Below are 12,428 nucleotides of genomic sequence, written 5' to 3'. Positions count from 1 at the left end.
CCCCCCCCCCGCCCATAAGATACTGTAACCCCTTGTTACTCAGAATGTGGGCCACAGATGAGCAGCATCTCACCAGGTGCTGGTACAACAGACAGACTCTAAACACCCAGCCTGACCGACTGAAGCAGAGTCTGCATTGTAACAGGACGCCAGGTGGTTCACAGAACTCTGAGAAGCACAATACAGCCTAACTGCTTGGAAAGACCTTAGAGGGTTAAAGGAGGTGAAGACAGATTTCATCATTTAGGTGAGAACAGGAGAACCTGAGGGAAAAGCAAGCTCCGTCTCCTTAATTATGACGAAACAGGCCAGCCAGCTCGGACAAGCCTAGAGGCGGCAAAGGCACCTAACTGTACCTACATCTTCTTCTTCTGAGAGGCATATCCTAATTAAAAGTAGCTTTCTTTGGGGCTCTGTATGCATTTCCTTTCAGATTTGTGCTCAGTTATGAAAAATACAGAATTCTGACTGCAGGACACCTTAGTTCTGCGCAAGCATGATACTGCGCCCAAGAGAAATCAGGCTGTGAGACCGTGAAGCTGAAACTCAGGCACCACTAATGACTTGAAAATCATGTCTCTAAATTGAAGCCACCGTGTCCAGAAAGAAAGAAGAAACAGGGTCTGGAGCCTGGCAGACCCTGCCGAGTGTCAGTCTAATTGGTGGTGGGGACCAGACTGGCTCTCCCATGACGGGAAACGGCTCCGCCGACAGCCTCCTGGGCCACCACTAACCACCGAGCTGCAGCCTCAAGTTCGAGTCTCAAGGAACCAGGAGATGGAATTTGCGCAGGGCCAGAACACATGTTAGTGGTGGAGATTTAGAAGCGAGCACACTTTCCACTGCACCTCGAAAGAAGGCATCAAGGGAGGAAACCAACAGCACGGCGGCTGCCAAGACTGCAGAGACCAGCAGCTATAGGACAGACACTTCCAAACTACGGACAGACACTTCCAAACTAAGGACAGACACTTCCAAACTAAGGACAGACACTTCCAAACTACGGACAGACACTTCCAAACTAAGGACAGACACTTCCAAACTACGGACAGACACTTCCAAACTAAGGACAGACACTTCCAAACTAAGGACAGACACTTCCAAACTAAGGACAGACACTTCCAAACTACGGACGGCACAGAGCGATATGTCCTACCCCGGAGCTGATGTAGCCTAACAGCTCCACCTCCCTCATTTTGCTAAAAGGGTAGAATGTTGAGCCTGCAGTTATGGCGGAAGCCTACACACTATGCACCGTATTTAATGGGAAGGTATTCTCCGCCTCAACTCTATGGGCAAAATTGCAAATAAGAGGAAAATGGCCTGAAAATGACTACTGCTGTTTAGGAGGAAGAACCTGGGTCTTGCAAGAGTTTTAGGAACCAACGACCAGATTCAGAGGTTTTTATTCAACTCCATTTCCCATGTCAGAGAGGCTCCCAGCCAAGGACCAAGACAGAGTTTTGAGGTGAACTCAAAACAACACAGAAAAACAAACAACCCAATCCAAAAATGGGCAGAAGACCTAAATAGACATTTCTCCAAAGAAGATATACAGACTGCCAACAAACGCATGAAAGAATGCTCAACTTCATTAATCATTAGAGAAATGCAAATCAAAACTACAATGAGATATCATCTCACACCAGTCAGAATGGCCATCATCCAAAAATCTAGAAACAATAAATGCTGGAGAGGGTGTGGAGAAAAGGGAACACTCTTGCACTGTTGGTGGGAATGTGAATTGGTACAGCCACTATGGAGAACAGTATGGAGGTTCCTTAAAAAACTACAAATAGAACTACCATACGACCCAGCAATCCCACTACTGGGCATATACCCTGAGAAAACCATAATTCAAAAAGAATCATGTACCAAAGTGTTCATTGCAGCTCTATTTACAATAGCCCGGAGATGGAAACAACCTAAATGTCCATCATCGGATGAATGGATAAAGAAGATGTGGCACATGTATACAATGGAATATTACTCAGCCATAAAAAGAAATGAAATTGAGCTATTTGTAATGAGGTGGATGGACCTAGAGTCTGTCATACAGAGTGAAGTAAGTCAGAAAGAGAGAGACAAATACCGTATGCTAACACATATATATGGAATTTAAGAAAAAAAATGTCATGAAGAACCTAGGGGTGAGACAGGAATAAAGACACAGACCTACTAGAAAACGGACTTGAGGATATGGGGAGGGGGAAGGGTAAGCTGTGACAAAGCGAGAGAGAGGCATGGACATATATACACTGCCAAACGTAAGGTAGATAGCTAGTGGGAAGCAGCCGCATAGCACAGGGAGATCAGCTCGGTGCTTTGTGACCGCCTGGAGGGGTGGGATAGGGAGGGTGGGAGGGAGGGAGATGCAAGAGGGAAGAGATATGGGAACATATGTATATGTATAACTGATTCACTTTGTTATAAAGCAGAAACTAACACACCATTGTAAAGCAATTATACTCTAATAAAGATGTAAAAAAAAAACAAAAATAAAAACACAGAGGTTTTCATTAAGCAGAAAATCCATCCCTAAGCGTTCTGGTTAGTGGAGTTTTGTCTTCTGGAAGTTTTATTTTCCTGTAGGGGATTTTATCTCCAGGCTGTGTCACTGCGCTTCTGATATAAACCAAAGCAACGTTTTCTGACCTGAACCACTGAGCCCAACGCATCATATATCACATTGTGGTGATCTAAGAAGGAGACAAATTCTGTGCAGTATATGCATAAAGAAGAAAAATTTCTTAAGACAGGATGCCAGGCTCCCCAGACACCCACAGGCTTGTGAGGCGGCCAAGGCGCTCTCTCTGAATGAGAACTCTTTCACTATGAGGGACAAGAAGCTGCTAAGAGCTCATTTAAATCCTCCGGGCTTGCCGTCCGCCAGAGCTCAGGACATCTCGGTTCTCTACAAAACCCGCATCTGATCAGACTGTTCATCCAGCCCTTTGCATGGCTATTCTCACCCTCTTGCCAAGCCTTTATCTTTTTTTTCATCCTCATCTGCCAGGGGTTGTTGGCTCCAAAAGCAAAACAAACAAGCAAACAAAAGCTCAGGTAAGAAACCAAAAACCCAAACAACAGACCAGTGAGTTGAACCAAGCGAGATTATAAGGATGAATACAGGTGACGCAGAGGAGTAACAAGAACTCCTGTCTCCTTGTCAGTTTTGCCCCTTGGTGTTTAAATGTTGCTGCTACTCCACACACTAGGCCACAGATAACAGAAGGAAGGCGGCGGGCAACAGCGCCGGGCTCAGGTGCCAGCCCAACATGGCCTTCCAGCTCCTCCTGTCACTCCCTTCCCCCGTTCCCCTGCATCTCACTCCCAACCCTGGTCCGGCAAGCCCAGTCAGGATGGCCTCAGGCCGGGTGGCCTCTGCAGCTCTGGGCAAGACACATCCCCTTGTCCACTTCAACTCCCAGGATCCCCAAGTGTCCTCTCATCCGAAGAGACAATATCCCACAGACCCAGAGGGGTGGAGCTTCCTTACCAATGGCAGTGGTGAGAAAGGAAAGCACTTCAGACTCCTTCCCATCATTATAAAAAGCCAGGTGCCAGATTCCTGAATCCAAATACTGGATGAAGCCCGTCTCATGGCTAGAAGCGGGGACGACTCCCCGAGACTGGCGCTGGGGTCCCTCCAGGCTCCGTGCTTCCTGGGTCAAGAGCCTCCTTCCATCCAGCAGCTCCACAAAGTCAAACTGAAGTACAAAGAGAGCATAATTAGCAGTGGACCTGCTTCACCACAATGCTAGGTTCTTCAGGCTTCTGCCGGGGAGGATACGGGGAAATACAACCTGAACCAGGCAAAAGAGGCTAAAGCCACGTGAAGGTTGACCAACCAACTCCAACTCCTTCCCAGAACCCATTTTCCCCTGGTAATAGTCTCCTGATACTCCTGTGAGTGCACTGTAATTAGTGGATTATTTTTAAGTCTCAGAGTTTGCACAGGACAACCATGCTTTTCCAGTGATCAGAAACCCAGACACTTCATGACTGTTTGAACTCCAACCCCATGCAGGTGATGGTGGGCAGGAATCCCAGGGGTCTAGGATTGGGCCTGGAGCACTAGATGTAGCTTAAATGTCAGTCAAGTGCAAACGGAAGCTTGATTTATACCTATCTTCCTTTCGTCAATGACCCTTTCTCAACGCTCCAGTTTCAGGGAGCAGTTTTAGGGGAACTAAACTGGATTAGCTCAAAACTCTATCAATAATTACATGCTGTGTCAAACACAAGTGCCAAATGACCCAAGCCTACTAGCGTGAGAGACTTGAGGCCAGTCACACAGTGCTAACAACAGGCAGTTGTTGGGGAACTCCTGCCGGCCTACTGGCACGCAAATCGTGCAACTGTCTACCTGTCTGTCTGTCTTTTTTTTTTTTTTTTTTTTTGCGGTACGCGGGCCTCTCACTGCTGTGGCCTCTCCTGTTGCGGAGCACAGGCTCCGGACGCACAGGCTCAGCGGCCATGGCTCACGGGCCCAGCCGCTCCGCAGAATGTGGGATCTTCCCGGACCGGGGCACGAACCCGTGTTCCCTGCACTGGCAGGCGGACTCTCAACCACTGCATCACCAGGGAAGCCCTGTCTATCTTTAAAGAAAAACAAAATAGATACTGATTCTGTCTCATGTGAAAATGTCTAGGGGCATGAAGTCCAGGACCAGCATGGCAGTTTTACAAAGAAATCAGAGGGGCCCAGGCTCTGTCTACTTTTTCTGCAACTCCATCCTTAGCAAATGTATTTATCTAGCTTTTACCTAAAAATTAAATAACTACGGGGGCTAGGAAGACTGCCTTTGGCCAGGGAATGTCTGATGGATGCCTATGATTTATATTACTCCAATCCCAGCGCTGGGAGGACCTCACGCAAGTCTGCTCTTAACCCATCATGACTGGTAATGTGTCAATCATCCTGGCTGAGTTTTTTTTTTTTTTTTTTTTTAATTGAAGTATAGTTGATTTACAATGTTGTGTTAATTACTGCTATATGGCAAAGTGATTCAGTTATACCTATATATATATACATTCTTTTTTAAAATATTCTTTTCCATTAGGGTTTATCACAGGATATTGACTACAGTTCTCTGTGCTACACAGTAGGACCTTGTTGTTTACCCATTCTATATATAAAAGCTTACACCTGCTAATGCTGGCTGAGTTTCTTAAGTGTTTCCAGTGTGCGTGTGTCTGGGTTAATGTGAAGCCCTGAGGAGAGAAAGGATGCTTTGCTCTGAGCCAGGTCCTGTACTGGCTGCCTTCTAGATGTGGTTCTCCACTCTTCACAACAGCCCTGCGAAGTGGGTATTGTTATCACCATTGGCTAGATTAGGAAACTTGCTCTGAAAGGGTGTAACAGGCTCAAGGTCACATAGCTGATAACAAGAGGATTCAAACCCAGGTCTCTTTGACTCCAAAGTGCATGCTTTTTTCTCTAGATTACACTTCCTGGATAATTTAACTTCGAGACTGGGTACTAGTAAAAAAGGCTATTGAGAGATTTCCTAGAAAGCCTTCCTCTGAACAAGCTCCAAGGATACAACCCTACTCATCCGAAAGGTAAGGTCTGAGAGAGGGCAATTGGATGAATGGGCTATAAAATACATGAAATTTCCTTCAAGCTCAGAGATCCAGGCTTAAGCATTAGGCTTCTTGACTTAGGCTTCTTGAGCAGGGTCCGTGGGGTTCTGGTTACCTGTGTATGTGAAGGAGGAAGGCCTTTTCTGCCGTAAATGCCGACCAGAGCCGCCTTTCCCAGAGACACATTGAATTTCAGATGCATAGGATGGTCTATGAACACCTGAGATCTCCAGAAAGTGCCAGGAGGAATCTTCTGGGAAGCCCGTCTCCCCACGTCGATTTCTCCAGAGTCTATAAAACTGTCCTCTGGAAAGAAACTACTGGGCTTTCCTACCAAGACATGGGGAAGGGAAGACAAAAACATCACCGTCAGCCACACGTGAAACCAGGGATCAGAGCATCTGAACAAGCAGGGCTCTCCGATGCCTCCCACTCCTCTCTACAACATTTTGCTGCCAGCCCACTCCCTGCCCCAGACTCCCCCATTGAGGAGTAAGAATGCCCAGAACTTTTTTTTTCCAATGATGCCCAAATTGTTCTGCTAAAAATATGCATTCTTCCAAAGCAGAATGGGTCCTCCCCAAGGGCCATCTGTTTACTGCATAATTCCACAGCTTGTTAAGATATATTTTGATCCTAAAAATAATCACTTGCAGTCACATGAGAATAACTGTATATGTGTGTGTGTGTGTGTGTGTAAAAGCATGCATGCTAAAAAAAAAAAAGATAGAGGGAATGAGGTGCTGTTATTAACTTTCCAACTCAGAATGGTTCCCCCAGCAGTGGGAAGCATGACCTGAGTAGAGTCAGGGAAATTTTACAAGTTCACTAGTTTGTGTGTAATTGGGTGCCGAATTCTGAGGCTCAGACATGTGGATGAGAGTTTGTGTTGGGAGGAGGGGTAGGGTTGGGGAAGATGAGGAAAAGGGTACGTCTGAAGAGAGAAAACATGCCTGAAAAACGCTTCTTTGTCTTGGATGGAGGGCTATGAATATCACTGTGCTAAAGTGGGTAAAGATGAGGGGATTTTTCAAGTTCAGGCACAAACCTTATGACATACTTGGAAATTCAACCCAGGCCCCCAACCCTGCAGGTGGCTGGAGTGGGGGGGAGTGGTCAAGAATAAGGTCTCTTGCCCAATTCTGTCACCAATTAGGAGACTGACAGCTTTTTGAGGGTACCCCAAGTGCCAGGAAGGAAGGCTGCTTATCAGACTTCCTCTGTTTAGTAATTAAACACACTCACATGTGAAAAATATAAACCCTAACTTCCTGCCAGACATCAGCCCTCTGAAGAGTTGGGCGGGGGGCAGAAGGAGAGGACGGGGACATTAGAAGACCACCCTTAGGACATTAACGAGCCAGAATCAAGTCAACAGACCACATTTTATTTGTCATTAGAAAGACCTCTGGGTATCCTAGTTCCAAGGTTTGTGGTGGCGTTATAGATGTTGGAAGAGACACTTCAGAGACCGAGAATCCATTTATAAAGAAAACACATTTGTGGGAACTTTTTATGAAAAGCACTTGGGGAATAAGAAATTAAAATGTCATTTTTTCCCTAGCTTTGTAAGATTCCTTACAAAGCACATTTGATGCTGAAACGGAGCTTGGCAGGGCACTGTTGTAGTCATAAAATATTTTACTGTTTTAAATAATAAAATTCAATTTAAATGTTAAACTTCTCCATATGTTATCATTCCTTATAAACTCCTAGGCAGAAACATCAGGTTTTTAGCTTTAAACCGTTAAACATTATTTTAATTAAAAATATGCCAACAAAAAAGTTAAAATGCATGCTCTCAATAAAAGTATCACTACTCTTCTGTCCTCAGCATGGGAAAGAGCTTGCATTTAATTCCTTTATGGAAGGAATATGCCCCAGACTTTTACCTTGAAAATGCAGACACACAAAAACACTGTGTTTCAAAGCTCAAAGACAGAAGCCAAATTCACAAAGCATTAAGATGGAAGAGAATTACTTTCACATTCTTCCTTATCTGATTTTTGGGTTCCCAGTACCACAATCCTTTTATAGTCCAGGAAGAAGATAGTATACCCTTCAGCTTATAATTCTGTTAGGGAAGCAGAACTAGGAGGGAGTATGAAACAAAAGCAGGATGAGTTCTGAGCTCTTTACCGCTAGAAGCTGCACAGAAACAAGCCGAGACTCCTAATTCCAAGGACTCATTTCCTTTGTGAGTAGGTAGGAGTCAAGAGCTGATGGGATTTGAGAATTGTCTGCATTCAAATAATTCCTGTGTCTGAGAATGAATAATGGACACTTCTCCCACATTTTGGCATTGCCGTTGGAGAACCCTGCACAGTTCATTTCCCCTCCAGTGAGCATGTGTTCAGGAGACAGCTATGGAATCAGCTAAGTTCTTTCGCCTCACAGGTCAGAGGTCAAGTCCAGAGACTCTCCAGAGGTCTGCAGGCCCCAGAGGCATAAGTAAGTTGGCTCTTACCCCAGAGGAGTGGCAAAAAGGAATATTCTTTTCTAGCACTCTAGTATTTCACCAGAGCTGGCCAAAATGGGAGAAAAAAATCATATTTGGTGTGTATACAATGATATAAAAATAGTAAATTCTGGTCTACGGCACACTCCCAACCAGGACCTTGACTTTCTTGAATGAGTCTGTGACGGCCACTCTGGAGCTTAGGTTCAAAAGTGACCTTTGTACCAGAAGTCACCCTGTCCAGATCCTTAGGGAAGCGGTCACGGGCCCAGTCTAAAGGAAAAGTTTGAGAGGGAAAGAGCATCCTCCTCTTAGAATTTAACCTTTATCATTCTTCCCCTCTGGTCCCTAGTGGTCCCCACAGGGACTAACCCTAAGGATGAGATGGAAGCTTCTCGGAGGGAAGACCTACAGCCTGCCGAGTACCTGTGTCTGGTGGGAAAGAGGCATGAGATTTGCTGGGCTAAGGGCTGTTCAGAGTGAGACCACCCTCATCCTTTCCTGTCTTTTAAAAACCCTTACTGCCTTTGTCTCTTCAGATCTTATAACCTAAGATTCTTTGTTCTTAATTTTGAGCACCAAGATTGAGCACTAGGACAGAAAATATCCCACTAAATGGGAGTACCCACTGTGTAGGTGGTGGAGTAGTGACGGGGTAGAGGGTAGAGGCAGTTGGAGGCAAAAAGTCCTGTGAATATAACTCTTTTTATTCCTACCTACATTCTGGAAAACGATAATAATAATAAACATTATTAGCAGTAACAGTAATAGAGGTAGCAGTACTAATAGTAGTATAATCTATCATTTATTAAGTTCCAGCTACGTACTGGGCATCTTTATATGTATCGGTTCCGTTAATCCTCACACTATGAAAATGTATATACGGATGCTCAGAATGCTAAAGAAACCATTGAGATGGAGCCATCTGGGCTGCCCCTTCATTTATTAGAATATGGCTTCTTAGAACACTAAATTGATAAATCATTAATTAAAACTCTTCAAAGGTATTCTCAATGGTGGCAGAGTGCACTGACCCTCTTTAAGAGCGAGGGTCCAATTTAATTCACAGTCCTAGCGGGCTTAATACCAAGGCTAGACCAGGAAGATCCAAGGCCCGTTGGAGAACTTCCTGCCATCCTGGGATACAAAAAATGGACAATTTTTATGAACTAGGATCCCACACACAGGCCCCAAAGTTAAAGGGAGACAGTATCTCAAGACATTCATAAGAAGGACGCTATACAATCAGTGCGTGCCCCAGAGGCTTAACAAAGTACAAAGAGCTTAACTCAGAATTAAGGAGCTCCAACAGCACGATTAGGTTTCACAGGGCAGATTCTACTGGTAACAGTCCTTTTCTTTATAAAGATATACAGATTCGGGCTTCCCACAGCTATGCTGTGGAACTATGCAGTCATGTCTATAAAAGAAATTTCTCAACAAATTACTGAAACGATTGGATAGTTCAAATAAGGGAGATTTGGAAGAACTGAAATTCCATGCACTTCCCAAGTTCAGTCTTTATTTTCCTGAACTGAGATTTATCCAGATAGGTTCTAAATTCCTAATCAACCAACACTCTCCCCCCTCCCTCCACATTTTTGGTTCTTTTCAATGCAATAACTTGCACAAAGATTTCTTTAGTTTCCTTAGCAACTGTTTGAAATTTATTTGGTTATCAAAATAAGCTGTCCCATTCTGGAGAGCCCAGCTGAGCCTGTGTGCAGCAATTTGCATGGTTCCAACTGATGGGCAATTTTGATTTCACTGCAGAAAGAAGAAAATACTATCCCTGGCCCACCAATTAAACCATCAGAAATGCTTGTTTATTCAATGCTTTTTTCCCTTTCTCCATTAATGCATAACATAAGTTCTTATGGTTTTACTTCGAAAAGCTGCTGTATTTGGTTTCCAACCCATGACAACCCTGAAATGGTTATAGCCACTTTGAAAATATAGTATAAATCGCAGTTTGATGTTATCCTCAAAGACACAATGAACCTTTAAAATACTGGGTTCATCATATAGTTCACTTGTATAATTAAAAAATATATACCCTTTAAAAATATTCACAAATGCCCCAGACTTTGTGGGATCTTTGAGGGAAAAATATTAATTAGTCTGGATTTCTGAGTTTCTAATAACTGACATGGAATGGCTTGGGATTTGGGTGGACAAGAAGAAAGGAACTAACATTTGTTGAGTGCTTCTTAATAACTAGTCTTTGACAAGATAGGTGTTAGCAACCCTTGTTCCACAGATGAGGAAACCAAGGCCAAAGGAGATGGAGTAATGGGCCTGAGTTAACAGAGCCAATAACTGGCAGGACCAGGACTCAAATCCTGGACTGTCTGGCTCCAAGGCCTATTATCCTCTTTCCATCCACCACGCTGCTTCCCCTACCATTGTGGAACAGGGCTCTAATCTTAATTCTGGAATCAGTTCTCGGATACCCTCAGAAGGGACAGGAAATATGCACTCACAACAGGGTTAAGGACTTTCCCCCTTGAGATACGTCTAAGGAACTAGATTTTTAACAACACAATTAAAACCGTAAACTGAGTAGACACACTGGTTTGACCAAGGCAAAAGAAATTAAGAACCATGTGGTCTCACATAAACTATAGGAATATTTGTCCTCTGTCTCTCCAGACCAATGTATTTTTTTGTCACAGTAATTGCTTTTGATGCTGACCACCTTCCAGCATTGCACTGCATTTTAGGGGTCTGTAAACAGGCTTTCCATTTGCATTAGTAATGACAGATAATCCCTTTAAGCAAAAATACTCCAGTGAAAGTAAACCAATAAGCTGGTGCAATTTTATTTTGTCTCTTATCTGCACCTCCTGCTCCTTGGGAAAAAGAAAACAAAACCTAAACAACCCACAAACTAATTTCATTATAGTGGGAGACTTTAGAGAGAGCCAACTCCTGTTGAAAGAAAATCTGATAGAGAAAATACATTTTTCTAAATGAGATCTTTGAGGGTTCAACATATCTTAAATCTGTGTTTGTTGATTCTAAAGACAGTTGTCATCTATGGTATTCACCTATGACATCTGACACTATAAGCTGACACGGGAATCACAAGGCAACAGGAAGGACCATGGACAGGGCCAACCTGAAAAAAAATTCTAAAGAACAATCTGGTTAATCATATGATGATTCTGTTACTAATTTCACATGTAGAACTTGTGAATTAGAATGGACGTTAAAGATAATATAGCTCAATAACCTCCTTTTAAAGAGGAGGAAAGTGAAGCCCAGAAAGTCTCTCAAGGGATTTGCTTAAAGGCATCACAAGTGGCAGCAGCTGGACTTGGACTCAGGGTTCTTGACTCCTAACCCAGAGCTCTTCCCATGGCTTCATCCATGCTCCCTCCATATCCTATTAAGGTGCAAAGAAAGTGTAAGTTATTCAATGTTTTAAGTCTTAGAATCTTTGCAAAGGAGAAGACTGGCTTTGCCCCCCGCAAAAGAGTAGGGAGAGGTTCTGATTAGGCTCTTTGGAAATGCCCTCAGTTCCCTTGAAGATGGCCATAGGTCAAGAGTGGATTTTGGCCTTCACGACCAGAGACCATGAATAGCTACTCTGGCCAAGCATATGCTACCCTGTTAACCAAACTGATTCCTAGAAGGCAAACTCTTGACAGGACAGGGAAGCTCAGAAGCCATGACCCAAAGTTAACTGAGCTAAGAGGAAAGAAGATGTAAGCAGTGAAGATTGGAGGCCGCTGTGACCACTTTGCTGACTGAGGTAACACCAGAGAGAGAAAGCAGGCCACAGGAGAAGGGCTGGTCGCACTGCCTAAAATGACAGCCAGCCTGGCCCATGAGCTCAGACATCCTTCCTGGTACCAATTTTTGTGGGTCTGCCACCTCTTGGCTGATAGTGAAAGAATCTGTGTTGATGGCATGTTAGAAAGAGCCCTAAGAAATTCAGAACATGGGTCTATGGATGTCCCATTCAAGAATGCCAAACTCCAAATGTCACCACCACTTCCATCATTGAAAGAGAAACATCTGTGTCTCATTGTACAATGGAATTTCTTATCCACATCTCCTTCAGGGTCTTATAACCATGAGGTGAGTCAGGTAGGTCAACTTATGGAGACTGCAAGAGCCCTGCAGTCACACAGACCTGGGCTCATGTCCCAAATTCCATTATTTACTGGCTATGTGACTCTGGCCAAGTAACTTAAGGTCACATGGTTGAAAATGCTAGAACAGCCGAAGTGGTGTTTCCATGGAAGCACAAGGTCCAAGGGTATTTCGCTTACAACACACCCTCTACCCACCTTGCCACACCCAACTCCAGGAGACACCCATTCATCCCATGAGGTTGCCTCATCATGATTCCACATAATCAAAGACAGCCGCC

General features: G+C 44.1%; 1 protein-coding gene across 1 annotated transcript in view; it reads right to left on the bottom strand.

Moving 5' to 3' along the window:
- Nucleotides 1–12,428, bottom strand: part of TENM4 (teneurin transmembrane protein 4) — a 388,830-nt gene that overhangs the window by 186,625 nt on the left and 189,777 nt on the right. Inside the window, exons 7-8 of the mRNA XM_082659462.1 lie at nt 5,705–5,919; nt 3,500–3,710 (exon numbers count right to left, since the gene is read on the bottom strand). Of these exons, the coding sequence (XP_082515588.1) occupies nt 3,500–3,710; nt 5,705–5,919 (426 nt within the window). The remainder of the gene's footprint in view (nt 1–3,499; nt 3,711–5,704; nt 5,920–12,428) is intronic.

Source organism: Grampus griseus (assembly GCF_964374135.1).
Source record: "Grampus griseus genome assembly, chromosome: 8".
NCBI lineage: Eukaryota > Metazoa > Chordata > Mammalia > Artiodactyla > Delphinidae > Grampus > Grampus griseus.
The sequence above is the reverse complement of the archived record's forward strand: the minus strand, read 5'-3'. Positions and strand labels throughout refer to the sequence as shown.